The sequence below is a fragment of the Chaetomium strumarium genome, assembly GCF_033439665.1.
Source record: "Chaetomium strumarium strain CBS 333.67 chromosome Unknown B0T15scaffold_1, whole genome shotgun sequence".
Taxonomy (NCBI): Eukaryota; Fungi; Ascomycota; class Sordariomycetes; order Sordariales; family Chaetomiaceae; genus Chaetomium; species Chaetomium strumarium.
The window spans coordinates 7,059,742-7,085,602 of NW_026944429.1; the positions used below are offsets into that span (position 1 = coordinate 7,059,742).

At 55.5% G+C, this 25,861-nt stretch overlaps 11 protein-coding genes across 11 annotated transcripts; 7 read left to right on the forward strand and 4 right to left on the reverse strand.

Annotated features, from left to right (window-relative positions):
• Positions 1 to 27: 27 nt before the first annotated feature.
• Positions 28 to 750, forward strand: B0T15DRAFT_482546 (uncharacterized protein; the record flags this gene model as incomplete). Its single annotated transcript, XM_062866113.1, has 3 exons — positions 28 to 153; positions 184 to 482; positions 660 to 750. The coding sequence occupies 3 exons, from the start codon at positions 28 to 30 to the stop codon at positions 748 to 750; spliced, it is 516 nt and encodes a 171-aa protein (XP_062727329.1).
• A 422-nt stretch (positions 751 to 1,172) lies between these two features.
• Positions 1,173 to 2,421, reverse strand: B0T15DRAFT_508099 (uncharacterized protein; the record flags this gene model as incomplete). The annotated part of the gene is made up of 5 exons (XM_062867692.1): positions 1,173 to 1,244; positions 1,308 to 1,360; positions 1,428 to 1,437; positions 1,497 to 1,805; positions 2,404 to 2,421. The coding sequence occupies 5 exons, from the start codon at positions 2,419 to 2,421 to the stop codon at positions 1,173 to 1,175; spliced, it is 462 nt and encodes a 153-aa protein (XP_062727330.1).
• Positions 2,422 to 2,840: 419 nt separating this feature from the next.
• B0T15DRAFT_521844 (uncharacterized protein) lies at positions 2,841 to 4,187 on the forward strand. The gene has a single exon (XM_062868580.1). It carries the CDS (start codon positions 3,146 to 3,148, stop codon positions 3,947 to 3,949), a length of 804 nt encoding a protein of 267 aa, XP_062727331.1. The 5' UTR covers positions 2,841 to 3,145; the 3' UTR covers positions 3,950 to 4,187.
• Positions 4,188 to 5,146: 959 nt separating this feature from the next.
• B0T15DRAFT_549162 (uncharacterized protein) lies at positions 5,147 to 8,334 on the forward strand (the record flags this gene model as incomplete). The annotated part of the gene is made up of 7 exons (XM_062870210.1): positions 5,147 to 5,201; positions 5,234 to 6,003; positions 6,044 to 6,168; positions 6,221 to 6,396; positions 6,460 to 7,326; positions 7,687 to 8,152; positions 8,196 to 8,334. The coding sequence occupies 7 exons, from the start codon at positions 5,147 to 5,149 to the stop codon at positions 8,332 to 8,334; spliced, it is 2,598 nt and encodes an 865-aa protein (XP_062727332.1).
• A 142-nt stretch (positions 8,335 to 8,476) lies between these two features.
• B0T15DRAFT_79628 (uncharacterized protein) lies at positions 8,477 to 9,935 on the forward strand. Its single transcript, XM_062871326.1, has one exon. It carries the CDS (start codon positions 8,712 to 8,714, stop codon positions 9,822 to 9,824), a length of 1,113 nt encoding a protein of 370 aa, XP_062727333.1. The 5' UTR covers positions 8,477 to 8,711; the 3' UTR covers positions 9,825 to 9,935.
• An 811-nt stretch (positions 9,936 to 10,746) lies between these two features.
• Positions 10,747 to 12,345, forward strand: B0T15DRAFT_387943 (uncharacterized protein; the record flags this gene model as incomplete). The annotated part of the gene is made up of 2 exons (XM_062864413.1): positions 10,747 to 11,638; positions 11,672 to 12,345. 2 exons carry the CDS (start codon positions 10,747 to 10,749, stop codon positions 12,343 to 12,345), a joined length of 1,566 nt encoding a protein of 521 aa, XP_062727334.1.
• A 211-nt stretch (positions 12,346 to 12,556) lies between these two features.
• B0T15DRAFT_549165 (uncharacterized protein) lies at positions 12,557 to 14,589 on the reverse strand (the record flags this gene model as incomplete). The annotated part of the gene is made up of 4 exons (XM_062870211.1): positions 12,557 to 13,439; positions 13,499 to 13,800; positions 13,948 to 14,024; positions 14,094 to 14,589. The coding sequence occupies 4 exons, from the start codon at positions 14,587 to 14,589 to the stop codon at positions 12,800 to 12,802; spliced, it is 1,515 nt and encodes a 504-aa protein (XP_062727335.1). The 3' UTR covers positions 12,557 to 12,799.
• Positions 14,590 to 15,127: 538 nt separating this feature from the next.
• Positions 15,128 to 16,612, forward strand: B0T15DRAFT_549189 (GPR1/FUN34/yaaH family-domain-containing protein; the record flags this gene model as incomplete). The annotated part of the gene is made up of 4 exons (XM_062870212.1): positions 15,128 to 15,726; positions 15,799 to 15,873; positions 15,969 to 16,362; positions 16,439 to 16,612. The coding sequence occupies exons 1-4, from the start codon at positions 15,530 to 15,532 to the stop codon at positions 16,610 to 16,612; spliced, it is 840 nt and encodes a 279-aa protein (XP_062727336.1). The 5' UTR covers positions 15,128 to 15,529.
• A 293-nt stretch (positions 16,613 to 16,905) lies between these two features.
• Positions 16,906 to 18,277, forward strand: B0T15DRAFT_521853 (uncharacterized protein). The gene has a single exon (XM_062868581.1). The coding sequence runs from the start codon at positions 17,053 to 17,055 to the stop codon at positions 18,124 to 18,126; it is 1,074 nt and encodes a 357-aa protein (XP_062727337.1). The 5' UTR covers positions 16,906 to 17,052; the 3' UTR covers positions 18,127 to 18,277.
• Positions 18,278 to 19,220: 943 nt separating this feature from the next.
• Positions 19,221 to 20,393, reverse strand: B0T15DRAFT_386364 (uncharacterized protein; the record flags this gene model as incomplete). Its single annotated transcript, XM_062864320.1, has 1 exon — positions 19,221 to 20,393. The coding sequence occupies one exon, from the start codon at positions 20,391 to 20,393 to the stop codon at positions 19,221 to 19,223; it is 1,173 nt and encodes a 390-aa protein (XP_062727338.1).
• Positions 20,394 to 24,028: 3,635 nt separating this feature from the next.
• B0T15DRAFT_79769 (uncharacterized protein) lies at positions 24,029 to 24,993 on the reverse strand. The gene has a single exon (XM_062871327.1). The coding sequence runs from the start codon at positions 24,724 to 24,726 to the stop codon at positions 24,103 to 24,105; it is 624 nt and encodes a 207-aa protein (XP_062727339.1). The 5' UTR covers positions 24,727 to 24,993; the 3' UTR covers positions 24,029 to 24,102.
• Positions 24,994 to 25,861: the final 868 nt, after the last annotated feature.

A 25,861-nucleotide genomic window follows, 5' to 3' on the forward strand; every position in this document is an offset into this window, starting at 1 on the left:
CAGTTGAAGGAAGCCGAAGGACTACTTATGCAGGTAATAGAAACTTATGAGACGAAGTTCGGGACTGATCATCCCAATACGCTAAAGAGCATAGGTAACCTAGCGTCGACATACCAGAACCAAGGCCGGTGGTCAGAGGCAGAGGAGCTAGAGGTATAGGTGATGGAAGCTTATCAGATAAAGCTCGGGCCTGATTATCCCGATATACTAACTAGTATGGCCAACCTGGCGTTAACGCTTTGCAATCAGGATCGGTTGGAGGAAGCTGAAGAGCTGTTTGTTCAGGCGATAGAGACTTGCAAGACCAAGTTCGGGGCCGATCACATAGAGACGCTGGCGAGCATATATAGCCTGGCGTTAATATACTCGGACCAGGGCCGGTGGTTAGAACCTGAGGAGCTGGGGGTGCAGGTGACGGAGACATGTAAGGCCAAGCTCGGGTCCGATCACCCAGATACGCTAAGGAGCACGGCCAACCTGGCGTCGATATACTAGGAGCAGGGCCGGTGGGAGGAGACTGAGGAGCTAGAGGTGCAGGTGATGGAGACTCGGAAGACCAAGCTCGGGGCCAATCACCCAGACAGGCTGACGAGCATGTACAACCTCGCCTTCACGTAGAAAGATCAAGGTCGATACTCGGACGCTTTAGCACTGATGAGGGACTGTGCCCAGGCCCGACAGCGCGTGCTTCCCGCGGAGCACCCCGATACGTTGTCATCCTTAGCCGCTGTGGCTTATTGGAGTAGCTAGAGCGTCTTGTCTGATGGATACGGTCTATTGTAATTCAGATATTCACTTTTGCTTTTGTCTCTGAAATACGAGGACATAGTTATGCAGCTATCGGGCCGTCGTGATATGCGGATTCGTGTCGGCCTCAAACTTGCTTCCAGTACCTGGGCAGCCCAACTTATTAGAGTGACGAGCGCCGATCAACAGACCGAGAAGTTTGCTGGTCGCGGGTGTTACCAGTTCTTCATAGGAACTGAAGGCCGAGGTTATGAAGATAAGAACCTCATAAGTCTGCGTTTTGCTCTTGCGCAACGCGCGGCGCAACTTTCTTCGGCCAACCCGCCGGCGGTAACGCCCTACAGATACTCGATGTTGTTACAAGGGTGTTGAACTCGTCATAGAGCATCTCGTCCCAGTACATATCGGGTTTCCCAGTCAATCTTTCACATAAGGTGCTTAGCATACAGTATAGGATTGAAGACCTTGTTGATTTGACCGCCTACTAGGTATTGATCCTAAACTGAAAACCAATATTCTAATTCCCAGCCTAAGGATATAGCCTTCCAAATACGACTTACCGCAGTTCTGTGGGGAGTGGCATTGAGCACCTTATTTCGGATACCGAGAAAATCTGTCAGCATCAGTAGCTCAGTAGGTTGCCGGATATACTAGTACTCATATTGAAAACGCTGACTTACCCGACGCTCCCTTTCACTGCACTTGTATTACCTTGGTGTTGTCCTCCTTCTTTTCAATGAAGCCTTAACCCAAGCCTCAACCTCGTCCAGGGCACGACGCGGTGCTTTCTTCCGTTTGAGTAGGAAGCCTGGAATCTCGGCGGGAGAGAAGGTCTGGTTGCTCGGGATGCGGTTTGTGAACTCGGCGGCGATCGAAGCCAGCTCCTCAGGAGAAATGGTGCACCACTCCTTGCTGTCTTCGGTTGTAGGAGGTAGCGTCGGGGCATTCCCATCCTTTTCGTTATCCGAATCGATGGGTTTGCCGCTAAGGCGGTTGCCATCAATTTGCTCTGCATCTGGTATTGCCGATGCCGGGGTCGCTACCACGGTATTGCGCGTCTAGGTTCGCATGTAGTCCGCTTCGTCCATGCGAATGAAGAGCTCCTTGGCTTGTCTCTGGGTTGCGTTGGCGAACGCAACCTGTAGGTCGATACGTCATGGGCGGATGAGAGCCTTATCAAGCGACTCCGGATCGTTGGACGTTATAATAAGGATACGGCCTTTGTAGGAAGCGACGCTATCGATAACGTTTAGGAGTCTAAATAGCGAAATTCCCTTTCTATCGCCGCGATCCGGTTAGTTCCTTAGCTTATGTATAATATCCAAGACGCTCTAATCCGCCTTCCTTATACCTCCTTCCTTGCTTGCCTTATCTTCGACATAGACTAAGCTAGTAAAGTCTCTAATACGAGCTAGGCCTATAGAATCGATATTCTTAGGTAATATGTCACGAGGGCCGTCGTTCAAGGCCAGGGTCAAGCCTCTGGTGGTAAACTGACTGCATTGTAAGAATATTGAACTTGCAGGAGGAAAGAAATCCTCGAGACTGCAAGGTAGGCTTTAAATACAGGATGCGAGTAGGTCTGAGCTTGCATGCATGATGTAATGGAACATACGTAATGAATCATCACTTGGTATGATGAATCATTATACATACAAATGATATCATCATCATGGTCGGTGCGTTCCACCGTCACACTATCGTCGCAGGCTAAGCTTAAGGCTTTGGTAGGCAACTGACTATATTGCAAGAATATTGAACTTGCAAGAGGAAAGGAATCCTCGAAGACTGCAAGGTGCGAAGAAGTCTAAATACAGGATTTGGGGCATGTGCCCAGATGTGGAAGGTGGGGCACCAACCAGGTTGACCAATCATGCATGCATGCATCGGAAGCCGGGCACATGACTAAGCAAGGGCCTGTGCCATGGTACGGTGGGTTCCACCATCACCTTCCCTCTAGGCTTAGACCAGCTAGCGCTGGTATTATATGTAGTATCTGATTGGCTAAAAGGGGTGCGGGGCTAGGTGGTGCTCTATAGATATATGTTTATAACTGCTGAGCGCCAAAAGCTATGGCTGAGCACCTGAGACTAACAAACTCTACTATCGGCTTCCGTATAGCAGCCATCAGCCTATTTTCTACGGTCTATGATGTCATAGTTTGCTTCCCTCGTATTCCTACCTAGGTATAAATCCCTCTGTCTTTCATGCCCCATATAGAGGGAAACTTGCAGCCTAATCACACTTTGCCCACCGCTCTTAGAATCTTTCCAATGTAACAGACAACCGTTGAGATCCTTCTGAGGAGTTAATTCTTTTGGGCCCATCCCCCTACATGCGACGATAACACTTCGATTGCTGTGTCCTCTTTCGCAACTATTCTCCTACTCGCGCAACAATGGTCTTTATTCCGCCAAGAAGGAAAATTCGTCGTCTAGAGGCGTATCTTCTTGAAGATCTGTCGCAAGAAGAGCTCCGTGGAGTCAAGCGCGCATTCGAGCTCGGCGCCTGCTCACGTTTCAATCCTCTGCTGGAACTGAACATCCAGAAAGCACCAGAAGAATACCTCAACCAACCGCACTCATACATCCGCATCAAGGAGACGGAAGCCGGGCGTCAAGGTCCATTCGTCTTGATCGACAAGCAAGCCGTCTCCAAGGGCGCGGTGTGGTACATCGCCAAATTTGCCACTGAAGACGACCTCGAGTACGGGCAAGCGGAGAGCACGTCCGTCCTGTGGAAGATCCTGGTCAAGATCGACTGCCTGCCTCTCACGTGGATCAACTACGATATTGGGAACACGTCCATTGTGGAGGACCTGGGTAACTGCGGCGTCGATTACCCAGTGAAAGAGGACTTCGCGCAGCCCGAGGTGTACTGCTGCGGGGGGTTGGATATGGTGAAACAGCAGTATCATCAGCCAGTTTGGGTCACTGCGGTCCCCGGCGAGTTTGAGGAGAGTACTGGCGACGAGCTGAGGAAGAATTTCTTGCCGCGGCCGGAGAAGTTGGCTCGGCTGAAGGAGGGTGTCGCTGAGGATGCAGGCCTGGTCAACCAATGGACGATTCCCACCAAAGCTCGGTCTGTCACGATGCCAGATGGGAGTGTCAAAGAATTTCCGGAGGGCAGCGTTGTCTTGCAGCTCTTATGGAATCCGGACTTTCCCTGGCCGGAGTACAAATGGCCGGAAGGGTCAAGATGATGGTGTGATCCGCTTAGTACCCTCGGTCTCCTTGCTGCCGCGGAGAAGATGCGCACCGTCGAGTCCCAGGCATTGTTACCCCAGATCTTGATATACAGAGCCGCCGCAGAAACTACGTTATCCATCCATACATATGGTGAAAGCTGGTACTTGATGTTTGATAACAGGTTCGAAAAGATGAAACAGCGAAACCCAAGGCCTCCAGTGCCGCTGGACGCTCCGACTCTTCCAACTCGACCATACCCACCTTTGAGATTGTGCGTGGAGGATGGCCTGGCTAGAGGAGATTACATACCATTCTCGACCACTGCTTACTTAACTGTGTCTCACCCAAGCCTCACTTTCGCCAGCGCCATGTATCAATCAGCCTCACCACACGAGACTCGTCCATCCGTACTTTGTGAGATGCCTTGAGCCCTGCCGTAGCAGAGCCGTAGAAGCCAGAATCCTCGCCTATTCAAGAAGCGCCAAACGGGAGCGTTCCCGTGACACGGTAAATCACGGTCTCAGAGCTCATGCTGCTGATTAGGATCACGATCGATCAATAATGTGTCACGGAATACATCCAGTGATAGACTTGATGATTCCAGAAACTTTACGGCTGTATCGAGGTGCAACTGATTGTCCCTGCACCCGGACACAGTCTCGGCGCCCTGGATGGTCGAGTGCTGCGCCCCCAACCCCGTCAGCCTGATCGCTGAGTGCTACGTGTGGTGCAAGATCCCTGCCAGCCGGATCTATACTACGAACGACGGTGGATTGGACTCAGGCATTACGTCGTGCATGAGAGAGAACAAAGGGGGCAGTCGTTGAATGAATCGGGCATAACGGCGTCGCATGTTGTGAACGAGGCGAGTTATGGGATGGCAGCGGATGGGATGGTGTATCTACTATGTTTCGTAGCGAGCTTTTGGGGTCGTCTAATCATGGCAGGGCAGAGCTTGGTTTCTTGATCGTAGGCCAGAGATACGCTAATCAGGTTGACCCAGAATCCCAGACCCTGCCAGACTCATAGATCCGGCCACAAGGACCTGCCACTATCGGGGAAGGAAAGTGTAAGATAGGTTATACGCGGGGCCGAAGGGCTCAACCTACTGTTATTGATGGCGAATACCATCACTCAGTCAAACCCCGAACTGCCAGTGCACATGAAAGCAGCGGAGAGGGTGGGGTTCGAACTGTCAGGATACATCCATGATGGACCGTCAGAGCTCGGGGAGTCTACAAGAAACCAACCTGGGTGACCCGCATAGTATTCCACCGCGGCTGGTGTGCCTCGATGAGATGCCAATGACAGGGTCGACTCGGTCCGCGACCTTGCTAAGCATGTAAGCCCGGAGAACATTGAGAAGATGCTCGACAGCCTCTCCCCCTCGGTTCCGGCAGACTCAGGGGCGGCCAAGAAGGAGATCACAACAGCTATATTCCGCCGTCTGCTTGCGACGGAGCCAACCGCGGCCCTCCGACGCCTGGTGCATGATGATGCAGCACTCGTGCCAGACCCGACCGAGCGCCAATACGTCCTGCTCTTCCTTGACCACAATATCGACTGGGATATCGCAGCCACACCCGTGGCGCAGGTTGCCCAGAAACCCGCCGCATTTGAGGGCATTCTGGCCGAGCACCACCAACGCGTCACCGAACACCTGCAGAGATTGCAGTTGCTCAACTCCAAGACGTCCACCCCCGAAGCCGTTTCGGCCCTGGCCGCGGTCGACATGGCTGGCCCCGCCGACTTTGCTCGGATGTCTCTCACCAGCTTCCAGGAGGCGACCAAGTTCGTTCTGTCATCCGAGGTAGCGGCCGAGACACACAGCAACGGTGTCGGCGCGGCGATGCAGTACCAACACATGCTCGTCTCGATGATGCAAGCTGCTCGCGGTACTGGGCTCCAGGGCATCGATGGGCCTACGCAAGTGAAGGAGCGCTTCCCGATGATGCAGGAGGCAGCAAGTACCCGGGGCCTGAACATCAACCTCGAGACGCTGTTTGGCAGCAACGACATGTGCGAGTGCGACGACTGCACCACGGTCTACAGCCCGGCGTCGTACTATGTCGAGCTGGCTCAACTTCCTGCGGGACAACAACCTCGAGACGAGCGTCAATACGGCAGGGAAGGCTTCGTCCATCAGAGGCACCATCCTGGAGAAGCTCTTCCGCCGCCGGCCCGACCTCGGGCACATACAGCTCACGTGCGAGAACACCAACGTGGTGCTGCCGTATGTCGATCTTGTGAACGAAGTGATGGAATACTTTGTGCTTTCTCTCCAGCCCCTCTCGCGCCAGCCAGAAGGACACCATCCAGGCATTCAACGTGGGGACCAAGACCACGACCGAAGAACTGCTCACCCAGCCGCAGAACACCAACCCAGAAGCCTACCGCGTCCTCGCCTCGGCCGTCTATCCGTCATCGAAGCTGCCGTACGATGCACCGATGGACTCCATCCGTGCGTTTGCTGGGTAGCTTAAGCTCGGCTGGCACGATGTCATCGAGGCCTTTCGTCCGCTAGCCCTGCGCCGGAAGAGCCATGACATCGAGTCCACTCTTGACCGAGCTGTTGCCGCCGAGTCTCTGGGCCTGACACAGGAAGAGTACGTCATTCTCACCAAGGAGGCCTTCTCTCCAAGGGGCCAGAGCGTGTCTCTCGATCAGTACCAGAAGGAGATCGGCGTGCAGCCGGTGCACGCCCACTACGGCTACCCAAGTGAGGCTGCCTTGCTGGACGACGACCGAAACAGGCGTACTGGTCTGATGTTTGTCAAGGCTCAGTTTGTCCCACGGACACAGATCGAGTACGCCACTCTCGTAGATGTGGTGCAGACCAAGTTTGTGAACCCCTGGTGGCCGGACGGTTCGGATCTGCAGATCATGGAGAGCCTTCGGCACAGTTACCGCTTCCTACAGGGCCTCGTCGACACCGAGCGGACTGGGAATGCACGGTACTCGGAAGTGGTGGCCGATCTTTCCAACAGCCAACTATTGCTAGACAAAACTGTGCCAAACTGGCAGGACGACGTTCTGGGGGGGGGGGGGGGGGGGGGTTGGTTCGGCAGAAACTTCGATCGCCTGGGCGAGTTAATTGTTCTGGATGCCAGTCAAGGCCCTCAGCTGGAGGGGTACGGAGAAATCTGGGTTCTCTTCACCGGGCTTGGATGGGCCGACAGTGAGCGCGTCGGCACGCTCCACCCGGATGTCAGCATCACCGACACGTCGGGCAACATGACGGGCCAAGTCCGGGACGACGGCAGAGCGATGACGGTCGGCACCCCTCGCCCTTGGCCGCAACAGATCCCGACTAACTCGGATCCCAACGATCCTTTCAACTTGAAGGAACTTAGCAAGATCTCCATAGCATACCCCTACGGCGGTATGGAAGGTAACATTGATCTGTCAACGGGAGCGGTGACTCTGAGCTCCTCGTCCATTCCTTCACGGCCAGCGAAGAGGCTATTGCAGTCGACTGGATGCTAGTGGTGGCTGCAACATTGAAAACACAACGCTCGTCCACCTGAACGGAAATCCCCTCACAACCGCGGAATGGGACAAGATCCACCGCTTTCTAAGGCTGCAGAGGAAGCTGGGATGCACGGTGCACGAGACCGACATGGCCCTCATCGGACTCCAACCGGTTCAGCCACAGCCACCGTCTACACAAGACGGCGCCAAACATACCGATATTTCCCCTGCTGTCATCACGGAACTCGCGGCCGTCAAAAGGCTTCTCGAGTTGACACAGCTGCGCCACTCGACCACCTGCTGGCCTTCTGGGGGCAAATCCCAACGGTCGGAGATGATTCGGTCTACTCGCAGCTCTTTTTCCGCTTTGACCTTCTCTCATATGAGGAGACCTCCGAGATCTTTGACCCGGACGCGAAGGGCAGGTATTTTTCGGGCGAAAGATCCAAAAGCCTTACTGCACACCTGCCCGTCGTTATGGCCGCATTGGGCATGACCGCCGAGGACATCCAGTCCCCGCAGTTTGCCGAGCTTAACGATACGCTTAACCTAGAATCACTTTCCTTCCTGTATCGGCACAACCTTCTGGCTGGGGTCCTGGATATTCCCGCCCGCGATGTTGGAGGGTTCATCCGTGTTTTCGAACCTATTACCGGCAGCCCCTGGACGAGTGCTGTCAGCGCCGTCGGCATGGTGGAGGCATGGAACACGCTCCAGAAATCCGGCTTCGGCTACCGGCATCTCCGGTACATTTTCCAGGGCGTCGACGATGTTGCCGATCCCATCCAGCCTTCCCGGGCCGCCATGCTCCGCCGCCATGCTCGAGCTGGTTGACGGTCTCCGGGCGATCGAGGCGGCCCATCCGGACATCGGAGCCGACAACCCGAAGTCGGTCGAGACACTCTATCTCAAGCCTTGGCAGCAGTGAGATGATGCACTAGATATGGGCTCTCGTTCTGTTCAGTTTCTTTTACCATTTCTTCTCACCCTCATAATGTTCTTCCCTGGTTGGTCTCCGTTTCTTGGCGAGGGAAACCCTAAGCCTCGAATAAACCAATAATATCAGCAGCCACACAGTGGCTTGGTTGCGCCACTATGCTGACGTGCCAAAAGAACAGATACACGGAGACCGGGTTCACGTTCCAACCCCTCACCGATCACAAAACCACACTACGTCAATGACTTCTTGACGGTCAGTCACAACGCGAACTGAAGAAATCCATTTAGCTTCTTCATGAAACCAATTCGCAGTTTAGAGGATCAGATATCGTCGCATCAGCTCAGCACCAATCAGTCTAATTCAAGATGGGGGTCCACAAGTCCGGTTACCACCACCATTCCTCCATAACCAAGTACAAAGTCCAGGGCACGGTAGACTTCCTGCGCGGGCGTGGCTTGCTCGGCCAGGGGCGGCTCTTCACGCACCAGCAGGTCTTCGAGCACTTTAATATCAGCCGTACGTCGGGCTACAAGATGCTCAACGAGCCGCGTGAAGTGGAGCCCGTAGCCTTCCATTCGAACTCCCCGGATCCGCGTGGACGGAAGAAGCTCCTCGACCACCAGTCGCTCGTGCAGATTGAGCGATGTATCGATCAGGGTGTCTTCGACGGGCGCAATATCTCCTGGAAAGACGTCCCCAGCGCCGCCGGCCTCGATATTCAAGTCTCCGGCCGTACCGTTAGGAGGGCGATCCGCGAGCTAAACTATCGCAGGTGCATCAGCTGCGACGAGGAATACCGCTCATCGCAATCTAGGGAGAAACGGGTAGAACACGCGCGCACGATGTTGGAGAAGTTTCCGGAGCCAAGCGACTGGTATCGGGTGCGGTTCTCTGGTGACTGCCACTTCGGCTGGGGGCCAACGGGCGAAGTGTCGGTTCTCCGCCAGCCGTGGGAGCGCTTCTGCCCGGACTGCATGGTCGAGACGAAAGGCGCGGGCGAGGAGGGTTTGCGGAGACTGCACTGCTGGGCCGCTGTCGGCCACGACTTCAAGAGCGACTTGGTCTGGTACGACAAGCCCAGCGAGAGCAACGGCAAACTCGATATGACCGCGTACCGGGACCAAATCCTCGAGCCGGTGGTGGGCCCGTGGCTCCAGGCCGGGAATGACTTTGTGCTGGAGGAAGATGTCGAGTCTGGCCATAGCGGGAAGAAAGGGAACAACATCGTCAGCAAGTGGAAGAAGGAAAACAAGCTTGAGAGCTTTTTCAACTGTCCCATGAGCCCGGACTTCGTGCCCATTGAGAGGGCCTTCCAGCTACCCAGGCAGTATGTGAAGAAGCGGCCCTGTTGGGAGGACAGCAGTGTGAAGGAGCTTGCGGAGGAGGGCTGGGCTGCGCTGAGGCAGGAGTCCATCAACCGCTGGGTGGACCAGATCCCCCAGACCTTGAAAACCTGTCTGGACAAGGGGGGTGCGTAACTGGGGGTTGTTAGAGGGAGAACGTAACCCTGGTCGTGGTTGTCATTCTTAGCCAAGGTACCGTACTCAAGTACTCGCTGGGCCTCCCAAAGCGGAAGGATCCAGCTCCCCGCCAAGGCGGCGGCGAGTTAGTGGGTTTGAGCCTATTCCTATGCGGAATCGAGCTTATCGTAGCCGACCGGCGAGATTCTGCTCTAGATGCAGATATTATTCAGTTGCGTCTCAGCTCTTTTGTCCAAATGGTTGCTTGCAGCGTCCCAGTGAAATTCCCAGTGCCAGATCATATAGTACAGTATTAGTAATTGTGCAGATCATGGCCACACCACACCGTGTATTGCATGCAGATTTCACATTTTGACTTGGATGCACCCAATACGTGCATAAGCACGCAATTCTCAAATCCTCCGCGAAGGCCAAAGCCTGACTGCCCGGTTCGTCGCAGTCGGCGTTTGTCTTCCCTGCATAGAGCCGGGCTATGATGATCATGGCAGCTCCGGTGTTGCGCGCCCTGCTGGCAGCCTGGCATTACCGATGATGTCATCGTCCTCCCGAGCCGTCATCCTCGGGAGTAGCCGACCATCTTGATAGACCCTAACGTTATTCCACGTCGATCAGTGCATATATTGCAACATATAGCTTGCGGGCAGATCCAACTCAGATAAAGTTTCCGACCTGATCGACAGGACCTCAATTGAAGAGATCCAATGGTGAAAGCCTGTATGTTTCACATCGACATCAGCCGTGAGACACGCTGATGTACACCGCCGTCAGCACGCACCTCGCAACCTTGTTGCATCACTTGTATGCCCCGTTCGGCAGTCGGTCGTTAGTATTAGTACAGGCAAAAGTCCGCCCACGACTCTGTCATCTATCTCCCCTCCTCACGGTCCATACCCACAAACCACATCAATTACGCAGGACCATGGGGTCAATCGGCACCCGAGTCATGGCTGGGCCAAAGTTGCCCACCGTCAAACTCGACACGACCATCACCGAGCTCTACAAGCGCGCATGTCCTGATGAAGCAGTCACCAGGCTGGGCTGGGTCCCTTGCGGCGTCACCAGCGGCGTCGACCTCACGCCGGACTTCCCACGCAACACCAAGTTCATCTACCAGGACCAGGCCTTCATCACGGCTTCTCGGCACGAGCTGAGGAACGGGAACGGCAAACTCCAATGGTCGCTCGCCAAGAAGTACCTCAGCCACATCTCTCAGCGCGACGCCTTCGTCTCGGGCAACGCCCCGGTGATCCTCTTCAATCTCGGCCAGACGCCCGAGCAGCGCGAGCATGATCGACGCCAAGCGGAGGCCACCATCTCGGTGCTCGACCCTTCGCAGCGGCCGGAGCTGATCTTCTGCCCGGGGCCGGCTCAGATCCCCGTTAAAGAGCACGGCATCGAGCGCCTCCAGTACAAGGTCGTCCTCGACGACCTGCAGCGCTACCCTCTTACTCACGACCTCGAGACGCACTGGGTCCTCAACAGCAAGGCCGAGTTAGCCCGCTCCGGCCTGCCCACGCCACGCGCTGACATCATCGAGACCGACGGCTACCCTCCCGATCCCAGCTCCTGTTGCAGCCTCTGCGCCGAGGCCGCCCGCGACATCTCCCACCTGCCCACCATCCCCGCGGAATGCACCGGCCCGCGCGGGCAGTGGTTCGAAGAACAAACAACCCGCATCCTCTCGGCCGTCCGTAACCGGCCCATCCCCTTCGTTTTCAAGACCCAACAAGCCTTCGGCGGCGCTGGCACGTGGCTCGTCACCTCCGAAGACCAGAAGGCGGACCTCTCTTCCCTCACGGGTACTACTACTAGTAGCAGTAATAGTACTGACACCCAAGAACAAGAAGGCCTCCTCCGCAGACTCCTCTCCCTCCTCACCCCAGCCAACACCCACCTGCGCCCAGCCAGCATCCTACTCACCGACCTCGTCCCGGACCCTGTAGGCGACCACGGGCTGACATTCATGGTCACCCGGTCCGGCTCGGCCGAGTTCCTCGCCGCGGCCGAGCAGATCATCACCGACGACGGCTCGTCCGCCTGGGTGGGCAGCACGATCCACTACGGCCGCCAGGACGCGCTGCGGGAGCGGTTCGCGCCGCTCATGGCGCGCATCGCGCGGTGGGTGGCCAAGCACGGCTATGTCGGCCCCGTGGGCGCCGACGTGCTCGAGTCCCGCGAGGGGGGCCAGTTCTTCATCGTCGACTTGAACGTGCGCGTGAGCGGGTCGGTTTCCCTGCCCCTCTTGCGCGGGCATTTTGTCGGGCGCGGGCTGGAGTGCGCGAGTAGTTTCTCGATTGTGCTCCGCGGGGGCAGGGAGGAGTTTGTGAACAAGTGGAGGCGGCAGTTTGAGGAGGGGAGGATGGTGATTATGAGCTGGTATGAGGATGGTACTGCTAGTAGTAGTAATGGTGGGGACCCGGAGAGTATTGCGGATGTGGTGGTCGGAGGGGAGGATGAGGCGAGGTTGAAGGAGTTGGTCCAGGCTGTTAGGGAGAGTACGGAGGACGTGACGTTTTAAAGGGGGTTTGGTCAGGGGGGTGTGCATGTTGGGTATACTACTAGGCTAGTAACAGTAGTAGGCCAGGAGGGGAAATATGGCACATGGTGGATACAGGGTTATGTTAGAGGGTCAGCAGTGGCAATTCCATGATCTCCTATACACCCGTATACACCGATTTTCAAAGCAGAGTTGGCGTAGATTGTAATCACTCTACAAAGCTGTTGAACACGTGTATACACTTCAATGACGGCTAGTAGCCCATGGCCTACGACATACCGGCACTGAAAGCAGATATTCGGTAGGTACTAGTCCTAGACTCCTTGTCCGGCTAGGAAAGCAGTAAAGCCCTTGAGAACACCCCATCCTAAGCTAACCCCCTGAAATCTGATCCGAAAGCCCTTCGTTGAAATACCCAAGTAGTTTGCCACTGTAAGCCGGTTTATAGATCTTGATATCAGCCGCTTGTCGGAACCTAAAGGGGTAAGCCTCCTTCAGATCCAACGGCAGGCTCCTCTCGGACGAGCGGCTCAACCTTCTCCCCTTCCCCTTCAGCACCTTGCTGTCCCACATTGCTTTCGGGATCTTGCTCGTTTTTCCTCTCCTTCTTCCTTTCCTTCTCCTTCTTCGTGCTGGAGTGATAGACCACCTTGCTAGAGTAGTAGATTAGCGCTGTGGCGACCAACACGGTGGTGGGCAGCCCAACGGCAACCGCCGTTCCGTAACCCAAGATCGACGCACCAAGCCGGACGTCCTTGAACATGCCGACGACGAACGAGGACAGTACAAGGGCCCCAAAATCCAACCCGACGCTCACTAGCGTAACGAGCAGCAGGGGCCGCACGAGCCTCACGTACAGGACCTTGTGGTGGAGAGTGCTCTCGACCTCATTCAGCAGCGAGAAGACGAGCATGGCAAACACAAGCAGCGCAACGGCAGCTGCGAGCAAGACCACAACGCCGAAGAAATCGTACAACAACTGTCCCAAATCCTTGAACCGTGCCTGCATGCTAAGGATACCAGCGGAGAGCGAGAGCGGGAGAAATATGGTCGCGAGGAGCGTGAGGATCTGCACGTTCTTGGACTGGCTCATGTCGCGAGATAGGCTGAGCAGCCTGAGGTGATGCTCAAGGTTGTCGGCCATCCTTCTGCGGGCGCGCCACCAGGTCCTTACAGCAGCCTCTCAGCTCCGCGGCGAGCCGTGTCAGCTTGGGGATCCTCCTTTCCCGGTTCCTCGAGAGATATGGCGACGGCGAGGAGCGATTCCGTGGTAAGCGTGAGCTCGCTGGCGGCGTTGATGAGCCTTTGGTAGAAGTGGCAATCCTCCACGATGGCGTTGAAGCTCCATTGGCGTAGCTTGGACTGATGGCTACTACTAAGTCTCCGCAAGCGTGCACTGGCGTAATGCACCTCCAAGGCGGTAAGGAAGCTTGTGTATACGTTGACGTGAGCGTGATACACTTGGAGGATGAATATCTGTTTCAGGTTCCGTTCTGTTCTCAATGGGGTGTATATTGCATCGAGCCCCTGAAGCTCAGCCAATAATCGACGAGTCGGAGGGAGCGGGCCCGGAATCTTTCGGATCGATTTCGGGAGATATCCGAGTCCGGGGACCCATTGTACCAGCTTTTTGTTTGTGAGGACGTTTCTGAGGCGGTTCGGTGCTAGCTGGAAACGATATGCTTCGCACACCATGGAAGCTGGGATCAGGCGTGCCGTTAGAGACAAGTTGATAATGGTGGTTCCAGTCAAAATGGAACGAGACCTACCCTTGACATTGGCATTGTCTGGATGCTCGAGTGTGAAGCTGCGGACAGTCCGAGCACAAAGCAGCTGGAAATTTGGATCATTATGGCGATGAACTCCCTTGCCAGGCGGCTCGTCTGTCGACTCTTCTCCCATAAAGTCGTAACTCACTGTCCGGCACCAGGGGCTCTGGCCGGCCTTCCTGCTGCGCCATTGCAGGACGGCTGTTGGGAACCCGGTTGATGGGAGGTCATCTGTCCTGCCTTGGGATAGCGGAAGCACAGTATATAGCAAGGCGATAAAGACGCGTAGTAGTTTCCCGTCGTCGCCGCTCTCTTCGACGGACAGATCGACAGACGCTGTGCTGTTCGATATCGGGAAAGGGACGTCCCTGAGGCTCCATGATTGGGACGGTCTGACGGGCAGCTCCTCAAAGCCGTGCGAGGCCCCGAGACTAAAGGCACTGCTAAACCACGAGAGGCCCCTGAGGCACAAACTAACCAAGATATGGCTATCCATGTTGTTAGAGCTTTCGATATGACAGTATGACTGGGGAATGGCTTCTGATGATCCCAATGTTGGTGTGTATGTAGATACCTTACGGTTGACGTGCGGGGTCCCGATGTCACCTGAAGGCTTCCGCGAGTCAAAATACTGTACAACTTGGAGTTACATAGATCATATAGTACCTTACCATGGGTAGGAGGCGTTAGCCTCAGTTGACTGCGAAGTCTAGGTACTTTGGATGGTAGGCTGACGATTATCTTAAAGGCCTCCACAAATCCGGCACTGAAGTAGGCATATACATGTACAATACAGTCCTATGATTCCTCTCTCCTGTCGCGCAAACGGATGATTGCTTGCACAGCTGACCACGAAGCAACTTCTCCCGCCCTGCATCCTACCCCGAAATACAAGGCTCTCGGCATTTGATATGGTGCCGACAGTTAGCTGTGCATATGCACAGCACCATTGGCCCCCTCCCCCCTCCCCCCCCCGGTCTTGTCGTACATAGGTACGCAGGATAAACATTAGTCAATGCTTCCTCATCCGTTCCGTCCAGACCACTTCCCCGGAAACTGGCACGCTAGCGATGCAGCTAACATTATTGAGCAGATCAGGTCTAGGAAATAGACGAATGGGACTTGGGCAACCGCCGGGGCCGCTCACCAACACGACTAACCAAAGTTCCTCGGGCCGCCGGTGTCACCTCCCCAAGGCGGTACCGTGCGCCACTGCATACCTACCTAGTATCATTGAACCACAGGGAGCACGGTTGAGCAGTGCTACTCTGTGCCGCAGAATTACACCCGGAGGCGGGGAATGTTAAAAGGATGCAGCACCTCATTGCGACGAACTGTGTCTGTTGAGTCTCAAGAGAAGCTCCTCTTGCTTCTATTTGATAATCACCATAGCCCTGCCATTGCCTACACCTCTGCAGTTTAGTTCTCCACCAGATATGGCAACCAGCGGCCCCTCGACGGCAACCAACGGAGTCAACATGGCGGTCGACGAGGAAAAGGGCCTCCACCGGACCCAGACCGGCGTGACGATGTCGCCCGAGCTGTTCGAGAAACTGTACCTCACGCCCAAGGTGCCGCATGTCGGCGACTACAACAGGCGCTTCGCCAATCCCACGGCGCTTGGGTTTGTCGGGTGAGCTTGCAACAACACCTTCCCGCCTGACAAGTCCAGCACTCAGACTTGGGAGGCTGACGGGACAAACAGCTTCGTCATCTCCACCTTCACCTTCTCCATCGTCTGCATGGGATGGGGCGGCGCGCAGGGGTTCTCGCCGGTCGTGTAAGTCCCTTTTCTCCTGATCCGATCCCTTCATCCCCGCCAATCACCCCTTCATCATTGCTTAACTCCCCGCTTCCCAATACAACAAAAAACAGGGGAATCTTCTTCTTCGTCGGCCCCGTCCTCCTCATCTTCGCCATGGTCTTCGAGTGGATCATGGGCAACTTCTTCCCCATGATGGTCATGGGCCTGTTCAGCGTCTTCTGGCTGAGCTTCGGCATGCTGCAGCTGCCGACGCTGCAGCTGGGCTCCGCCTACGCGAGTGCCGCCGATCCCACGGGCCTGGCGTCCCCGGAATACAACTCGGTGGTGGCGCTGTATCTGATCGTCTGGGGATTTGCCCTGTTCACCTTCTTCATCTTCACCTGCAAGATCAACGCCGTGTTTGCCGCCATTTTCTGCCTCGTCAGCGTCGCCGCCTGGGTGCTTTCGGGTGCGTACTGGAAGCTCAGCTGGGGCGACTATGATGCCGCGGGGAAGTTGCAGAAGGTAAGTTTGGCCATGTTACATGTTTTTTCTTCTTCTGAGGGCACACGAGTATTGTGATTGACCAGTTGTGTCACAGGCCGGAGGGGCGCTGTTGTTCGTTGTTGCCGCCCTTGGCTGGTACATGTGCTTCATCATCATGGCCGGGGAGATGCGCATCACCCTCAACCTCCCCGTCGGCGACTTGAGCCATCTGTGGCCCAAGACGGATGTCGAGCTGGCGGCCGCCGAGCGGAGGGAACACAGAGATTGAGGAATGCGGTGAACGGATTTTCTGAAGATGACTTGGTACTGGTACTGGTTCAGGGGCCCGGCTGCTTCCTCGCCCGACAAACTGGACTAGTGTACAATACATACTACTATTCACTGAATGTCTGTTTTCGCTACCGTTACTGCAATGTACTAGTCGATCATTCGTCATTGAAGAGCTGTCGTCGGAGTGTTGATCAAGTGGTCTCGCCATACCGCAGCTCGCCGGAGGTGCCGCCGTCCCGCTGATCGACCAATTGCGTGTAAGCCAGGCGGGCCGATTTCGTCATTGACTCCCACAACTGCAACACATTCCCACATCGATTCCGTCATGACCGCGGATAAAAAGCAGGAAGTTGCAACTGGATAGCGGGTGTGCAGCAAAGCTTCAAAAGGAATGGACTGCCTCGCGCTGCCACCTATGTTTTCCAACCTTCTAACGACATGACCTGCACAGTGGCAACTCGTCTCCTTCGACCAACACAATACCTGGCAAGAACGACCCGAACACTCACCTCTGCTTCACGATTCTTTGAAGCGCCAACAGTTTCAGTTCCACCTCGTACCAGCACAGCCAACCCCATCACACCACCTCCAACTCGGACCTTCTCCTCCGTCAAGATGTCCAAGAGCGTAGCGGCCGCGAGCCATGCCGACTTCCACCGCGCCTCCCTCTTCGACCTCAAGGGCCGCGTCGCCCTCGTAACAGGCGGCGGGTCCGGCATCGGGCTGATGATCACGCAAGCGCTGGCCGTCAATGGGGCCAAGGTCTACATCGTGGGGCGCACGGGCGAGAAGCTCGACACGGTCGTGTCCACCTACAACAAGGACATCGAGGGCGAGATCATCCCGCTGCAGGGCGACGTGACCAAGAAGGAGGACGTCGCCCGGCTCGTCAAGGAGATCGAGTCGCGCGAGCAGTGCCTGTGCATCCTGGTCAACAACGCGGGCGTCTCGAGCAACACGGTCCAGCCGGAATCCGGGTCGGCGGCCGAGATGAAGCAGAACCTGTTCGACACGGACAAGACGACCGCCAAGGACTGGACCGACACGTACGAGGGGGACGTGGTGTCCATCTACTTCATGACGTCGGCCTTCCTGCCGCTGCTGCAGAAGTCGTCGGAGCGGCACCCGCACTGGTCGGGCACCGTCATCAACATTACGAGCATCAGCGGCCTGGTGAAGGGCGCGCAGCACCACTTCGCCTACAACGCGGCCAAGGCGGCCGCCACCCACCTCACGCGCATGCTGGCGGGCGAGATCGCGTCCGCGGGCCACAAGATCCGCGTGAACGCGCTCGCGCCGGGCGTGTTCCCGAGCGAGATGACGGCTGGCGAGAGCGATGAATACCAGAAGAGCCACCTGGAGAAGTCCAAATATGAGGGGAAGGTCCCCGCGGGCCGGCCCGGGCGGGATATCGATATGGCGCAGGGTGTGCTGTCACTGGCCTGCAACCAGTACATTGATGGGCAGACACTGGTTGTAGATGGGGGGTATACTCTGTCGATGGGGCAGTAAAGCGGAGTGACTCCGTTAGCAGTGTACGACTGTGATGATGTTCCGTATAATTAGTAGCGAGAAATTCTCAATGTATTGTCGTCTTCGATTGTCAAATGTGAACTACGATAGAAGGCGCGGACCGTGGACATGATACATCACTATGACACGCCGGACTCCGGTCATGAATCATCAAAGCTGAGGCCTCCAAACCTAATCACAAATTTTGGTGGTGTAGAGTGGGGCGCCGGAAAGCCAAGATTGAGAATATGACATCATTATCGGAGCCCACAGGGCTGACACGGGCTGTGGGTCGACCGGGGCCGGCAATGCAAGCACAACCCTGGGGAGAGGACCGACACCCCCTGCTGATCTGAGGACGACAGAGTGCCGTTGCATTAGCTCCCGTCGGGACGGACGACGACGAGACGACATGGATGGCTAACAAAAGGCATCCGGATCAACAACAAAGAGACTTCGCACGATGAAATAGAATCGAGCACAAACAGAGCAAGATCACAGATCTTGATTGCTATTGCTGCTTCAATCTGTCTGTCTGTCTCGGGAGTCTTCTCTCCAGATCGTAATCAAGGCAAGGCAAGGGGGTATATTCAATCACCTCAATCCCCGGTCATTCAATGCTTCAGAGATCTCCATAACTCCAATAAAAGGATCCCGAAAAATGCAAGACAAAACCACCCCGAACCTATGTCCAATCTGGAGTCAGAATACCTGCCTGTGGTGCTGTGTACCCTGCGATTGCCCAACCGCCTAAACCATGCTATGCAATGCTCCCAAGCCTGGGGAGAAATGATGTCCTGAGATGAGGAGCGAAGCTGATACTTCCGCACTCAACGAGCACCATATGATCGTATGTATGATGTTGTGCCGTGGCTTGATGCCGTACGAAATCCAAAGGAAAGGGGGATCTTCTGCCAAAGCGCCACCGGTAACCACTGGGAAGTCTGCGTGATCCCATCCCCGCGGCCCACTGTGAGTTTACCGCGATTCCAAAGCTGCGGGCCCACCACGACCACCGACGAGTTGGGCGTACCGACGCTCGATTACCGCAGACGCGTCCCAAGTCAACGACCAACGTGATGGAGACAAGGCCCTCAGATAGCTCGGTTCATGTACGGCCGGATCCATTCAATATCCAACCACCCAACTTCGTCATACGCCTGCCAAAGGCGCGACGCCTTGTTGACGTCGACCTTGCACGCCTTCTGGGCATGCGTCTTCCGGAACTCCTGGCCGTCTCTGGCAAACTCGAGCCGCCGAAGGAAGATGCGTCTTTTGCATGTCAGATAAGTAGCGCAGTCGAGCCGCAGGTTACTGGCGAGGGTCAGCTCGTCCGGGTGGAGCAGGTGCCGATGCGGATCGTTGCTCAGATCCAGGGGGTTGACGTTTTCCTTCCAGCAAACCCTCAACTTTTTGGGTGCATTCGCGAGGGAGCTGAGAGGCGGCGAGAGATCCTCCAGGGCCATGAAATCCTTGTCCTCCCGGCTCGGCGCAACAGTCCTGACTCGGGGCTCGGGGCTGCCGGCATGAATCGCGACCGGGGCCGGTGCTCTTGGCTTCTGCGCCCTGGCTTTAGGCGCATCCGGCTTTTGCACGCGATTGGCGCGAGCTTTGGTCGTCTGCGGGCCGAGCGCCGCCGGCTTTGGTTTTGACGCGGGGAGAATACGGGGCAACTTGATGGGCCGGGACGAAGGTGCCCTGTGCTTCCGGTCCGCCTCGAGGAGTCCACGCTCTTGCCTCAACCATTGTTGGGGGTTCGCCTGGAACATCCGAAGGCAATTGGACTTGAAGTATAACGCCAGTTCATAATCTTCCCGTTTCGGCGGCGATGCCTCGCGGAATAGACTGGCCGGTCTCGAAGCGATGTGCTCATCCACTAGTCGCTCCGTTCTCGTCTTGAAGTCCACGGCCGATACTGGCATGAACAACGGCCCGGTTGGAGCACTCGCTGGAGGTTCGGTAGCGGGGTATAGGATTGGATCCTTGCTACCTGAGTCCGGCCTCACAACCGGGCCGATAGTATTGGCCGCTCGTGAGCACGGCGACACGGGCGGGGACAGAGGTTGGTGTAGAACCCTCCGCTCAGTTGCATCCGCCTTCTCGCTTGACGTTCCCGCAGGCGTGTAGCTGTCCAGAGGTGCTGGCTCAGGTGGCGACATCAGGTTGCTGATAGCGCAAGGCTTCTGAGGTTGGGACTCCATGGACGAGTATTTTGGAGGCGACATCGTGGATATGTTCTGGATTTCGCTTGTTGGGGTCGGTGGCATGTAGTGAGGAGGAGAGTATGTGCTAAAGGATGAGGAGACCCAGAGCTGCCTGGTTGGTGTGTGGTGTCCCAGGCGAAAGTCGACGTGTTGCATGGTCGGAGCGGAGCCGGCCATACCATTAAATGTGGCAAGGTGACGTGGACGACTCTGGGAGTCAAGACTGGTTGACAACACGAATTGTCTGTGTTAGGCGAATGCGCAGTTGAGATGACAGTTCGGTCGAACGTGTGTTGGAGTTTTCGGAACAAAGAGTTTTCGAAACAAGGAGGGACGAGGGTGACAAAGAGCGTGTACGCCTTGGTGCCCCTGGCCGTCTGGGGTGCCCAATCGTTTTCTTTGTATATGAGAGGGAGCAGATGCTGAGGGGAAGATATGGAACAATCCTCTCAATTGCTGGATTATGGACAATGGGAGAGCTGCTATCTGCTCCTATTCACCTATCCGAACCAGGCGGACAGTTGGGGGCGACTTTGGAACAGAGCTGCCCCTCTCCCAATTGTCGGTCAATGGAATCCGCGGGAAGAGACCGGGTGGCGAACCTGCAGACTGTGAAGCGGCGAAAGGAGGGCAATGAGGACAACGGTAGTTGTGCGCTAACTCTCTCGCCACAGAGTCGGATAATCAGGTGAGCAGCGACGAAGAAAGACCCGGAAGAGTGGAAGGGTAGGATGAAAAAGAATGAATAAGGATGGGATGACAGACGGGGAAGGCGGTCATGTAAGTAATGTCGACCGGAGGCGCAGAGCAGCCATATCCCAGTCACTTGACGACTGGCTGGGCATCGGCAGGGCTGTCCCGCCTGGGAGCCCAAGATCCCAGGAACGGTGGCCAGCCTGTCACGCCCGTGCTCAACGCGTTCTGTGGCTCCAGGCAGGATGGTTGTTCTGTGCGGGCACGAATCTGGGGTTGAGATGTCTCCACTTTCCAGTGGGACGGGGGCGTGGCGTTAACGTCAGAGTGGGAGTCACTCCCAATCGAGCCAGTCAACACCACCCTCCTGTGTGAAACCCGCCAATGGCACCAGTTCCGTTAGGCAAAAATAGGTCAGGCTTCGGGAGGTACTTCTGCCTAAACAATGGTACAAGACCAAAGTGGTTCGTCCTACATGCTGACATCAGCAGGTTTTAAAGACTTCCACTTTGCAGTCTCAACGTCCTTCGCTACTTGTCGGCTGCCTTAGAGGGACATACCAGAAACCCATCAATTGTGAGTGACGTCTTACCAAATGGTGAGAGATATGCGGTGCCTTGGTATTGCTCATCATCAGATCGCCGTGCTGAGCGTGCCAGTGGTTGACGAGCCATCTGCAAGATGGGTCGGTTTCACCAGTTTCGTGGCGCGTCTGGCGGGTGAAACTGTATAAATCTGGCCAAGTCTTGCGATGCTCCAATGCTTATCTCAAGCAGCGCATATTGGGCAAGCGAGCATACACAAGCCAGCCGCATCTGCCAGACAGGAACGGTATTGACAGAGTTCCAAACAGGTGAACTGGACTGTACGTTGTGATTCGTCGCTATCTTCGGCTGCGGCGGCTCTTTCGTCTGCTAATGCTCCCAACTGGTTTCTGAAGCGGTGTGCGGATATCCACGCGATAACTTGCGAAAAAGGATACTGGTAATTGCGTGAACGGAGAGTCCTCGGCCGAGCACAGTTCATCTGAAGTCGCTGAGTGCCTAGCACTGTGCAACCCGGCTTGGTGCGTCATCACAAAGGACTCTTCCTGCGCATAGGTCTGACTGTGCTGTGTTCTTGGGCCGGGACAGGGAGTTGATCAGGGCACTGGAAAGCCCGTTACAATCTCACCGCAAACGATTTTCGGGCAATTGAAGCCGAATGATGGCAAGTAAGGTAGACATCAGGGCTCGATTAACAAGGCAAAGAACAGATTAGTTTGACCGCATTCCCGTCGCGAGGAGGGGCAATGAGGCAAGGAGGGGCTTGGAGGGGGAAAGAGGGGCAAAGAAGGCACAATGGCTGCTTGACAAGTGGAGCTGTTTGGCAAGTTCACCGACTCACTTCAATTGAGCCCCATTTGGGCTGCCATTTGGGCATCGAAGTCGATTGCTGGTGCTTCGAGGCAGATTGTGGTGGAGCAGGCTGCCGCGAAAGAGAGGCCTAGAAATCGTTTCGGTTGTGCAGCAATGTGTCGGAGCATGGCAACATGGCCATCCTTGTTGTATGGACCGCCGGGCAAAGCAATGGAACGCGAATTGGCCAATCATAAGGTATCTCAGAAGAAGGAAAGCAGTCTGTTTGGTGTTGTGGTTCGAATCGAGTTGTGTTCGAACTGTCTTTCATGCGGACTGGGTGTGACTCATCGCTGGGCAATGGACTGAGCAATCCGGTCGGTGAGGATGTTGAACAAGGTTGAAGTCCTGTACCTTCTACCATTTTAAGCTTAGCGCAGCATGCTTATCGATAGTGTCAGGGTCTCAATGTATGTCTGTAATTGGTATTCCGTATTGTATTGTACAATACCATTGACATTTGAAATCGGCCAAGTCCCCTGATATTGTCTGCTGATACTCATGGAAGAAGGTGTGAATGTACGACACGGGCTTGATCGCGGCATTATTTATGTTGTTGCCGTGTTATGTACGGAAGTATTGTATGCCCCCCTCTCTTGTCTGTCCGCCCATTTGCCTGTCTTGTCTTGGTCCAAGACAGCCCTGCGCTCATTCCTTCCGCTACACTCGACCGCTCTCAGCCCGCAATCCCGCGATCCCATCCTAAGATAGCGGTGTTGTTGTCTTCTAACTGCGGTGCAATTCTGCTTTCTCGAGTGACTGAGGCAATCTGACTCATTCAATTGCTGATTCAGGTCCGACCCGACAATGCGTTGCCAGTGACAGACAGCGAACTGCTGCCTATAGCATCATGGTATTGTACGACTCTGACGAGTCTGAGCCGGTTTATATCTCGGACTTAAAGGACTTGATACATCAAGGACTCACTTTAGCTTCCGTCTTGCTTTGATACCTGGTTTTGAAATCTCACCATGCCGCCAACAGACCACCATCCATGCCCAGCCTGAAGTGTTCTCTGACCTCAAACCTACTACCTACCTAACAATCGTGGGTGTGTGACGCCATCTCGCATGACCTTGGCGGCGAACAAGGGACATATCGACGCGGGTCAGCACCTCCCGCAACGGGTTCACCACCTTTACAAACTGTTAGTAAGGTAATACTCCCTGGTGCCCACCTCACATGCGGCACCTGCTCTGTCAACGCCACGCCGCATCTCGCAGTTGTTCCGTTGTTACACCGCCGTCCCCATCCCACGGCTTATCTTATCACCCCGCCTTGAATGAGGGGCAGTTATGCTTCAGCGCCCACTTTCCAGTTGGAGTCGGTCACCTCGGACAGCAATCGAACCAAGAGGCAGTGTACGAGTGTCTTTTGTATGGAATATAGTGCATGCCGCTTTGTCAGGCCAATTTTCTGTGGACTATTTCCGTGTGCTGCCGGAACCTCGCCATGCTTCGTCGCCTCGGTATGTTCGGGAAACGGCCATTGGTCAATTGGTGCTCAACGCTGGCAACCTGGTGGCAAATCGTGAAATCCGATGCTTGCCAGTTGCCATTACGCGTCCTAAACGCCGACGGCATTCCACCGCTCCGATTGGGACCACCAGAGCAGCATCTCGCTATGTTGTCCACGCTTGTCTCCAGACAGTCCTCTTCCTGCTGCACGACAACTGGGACAACTCAGCCCCGGGCTTCCGGCACATCCAATGGGCTGCCTCCCGCAGGCAGAACGCGCATGAATCTCTCGCCGCCCTGATTCCTAATTGCCCAATCCCCTACGGTGCACTTTGCTTTGCTTGAGCTGAGACGGTAGCCAGCCCACCAGAACGGGCGGTTCAGCCAACCCCAAGTCTGATCTTCGACAAGGGGGCATAGCTTAATCCCCCATTCATTGTGCTTGCAGCGCGCCACTTTGGGCCCTGCAGGACGAGGGGTGGTGTTCGCTGCCGTCCTTCTACGAATAACGTATCTCGAAACGAACAACTCTGGCCGCTGACCGACCGACCGACCGCCTGCTTGTTTGGAGAGGAGGCAATCCGGGTACCTCGCATTTAGATCCACTGCATCAAAAACACAAAACAAAATAACTGCCTGAAGAAACCGCGTAACTTGCGCGTCTCTCTCGCATGGCTGACAAACACCAAAACCGCCCTCTCCGAATCTCCGACGGAGGTCGTACTCCCTCCCCCTCACCCCGGTCGGTCGCGCCTCTCCATGGGCTTGAACCCCCCGCTCAGTCCCCAGATCAAGTGAACGCCATCCAGTTGCACTCACAACATTTGAAACATGGGGTGAACCTATCATTCACATCTTCCGTGTAACTCAGTTAATGCCAAGGGTCACCACCACCACCCAGAAACCACAACCCCTCTTTCTGGCATCATCCCTTGCTTCACAAGCACATTATTAGCGGGCGGTATGCAAGGCTGCTACTAGTACACTAATCCGCACACTCCGTAGCTTTCCTGGCTTTGCCGCCTGCCATCCATCCACACACCTCCATTCCCCGTGATTGATCACTTGGTCTCACAGTCACTGCCGACCACCCCCAACTCTTGTCTCAGAAGAGAGAAGAGAGAGGGTGGGGATGGTGCCCGTGGTCAATTGACACACCCCATTCGTCGTCAGCTGAGCAAGCTGTCATGTCTCACTCGGGGAAGCAGTCATCCCACTCCAGATTACCCATTACATGATCACAAGGCTCAATCAAGCACGCCGGCCATGGGGTCTCCATTATTTGGAGCGTTGGTTGCTAGATAAGACAGATAGGGTGCCACTCCTAGTAATAAAGCAGGATGTATGTGTGAAGAAAGCAGGATTTTCTGGGTATCAAATTCTCATCGTCCAAGGTTGGGAAATGGAGGTCGGGCGATAACCAACCCTCCCCATACAAGATGAAAGTAGACATACAGTCCATACCACACCTCCGGCATTCCGAGGGTGCAACGTAAGGCTTGCGCGTGGATTGTGGCTGAGCCAGCAAGGTCAACGTTATCCGCGCATATTTCTTCATGGCCTATCTCGCTGGTAGTTACGCGTCCCGCGGTAGGCAGCACTGTAGCGTACACGGAAGCCCGGATGGACCGGGGCTTAGTTGCCACAAGGCCGTTTGGGCTGGTAGAGGTGATGTCGCGAGAAACACCATCGCCATGCCCCTTTGTGTTTGGCAACATGGAAGCCGGAGGCAGCATGATTGTGGGTGCAGAAGGCGGTGACTGGATCCCCGTTGCAGTACAAGGCGCTTGTTTTGAGGACGGCAAGAATGAGGACACCACGCCAAGCATTCGCAGTCATTGACGTCCGCTAGGCTCCGGCAATTCCTTAGTCGCTACAGACGTAAGCTGTCGGATGCGGCTCTGTTGGGGATAGAGACCACCGAGCTCAATGGACTTGGCGCACCCCATTTGCATCGTTAATCAAGGGACGCAATGGGGCCAGG

Bases quoted from the DNA above. Each gene is read 5' to 3' on its own strand.
- B0T15DRAFT_521844 (XM_062868580.1), top strand. From the start codon at position 3,146: ATGGTCTTTATTCCGCCAAGAAGGAAAATTCGTCGTCTAGAGGCGTAT.
- B0T15DRAFT_521853 (XM_062868581.1), top strand. From the start codon at position 17,053: ATGACCTGCACAGTGGCAACTCGTCTCCTTCGACCAACACAATACCTG.
- B0T15DRAFT_79769 (XM_062871327.1), bottom strand. From the start codon at position 24,726: ATGATAGGTTCACCCCATGTTTCAAATGTTGTGAGTGCAACTGGATGG.
- B0T15DRAFT_79628 (XM_062871326.1), top strand. From the start codon at position 8,712: ATGGGGGTCCACAAGTCCGGTTACCACCACCATTCCTCCATAACCAAG.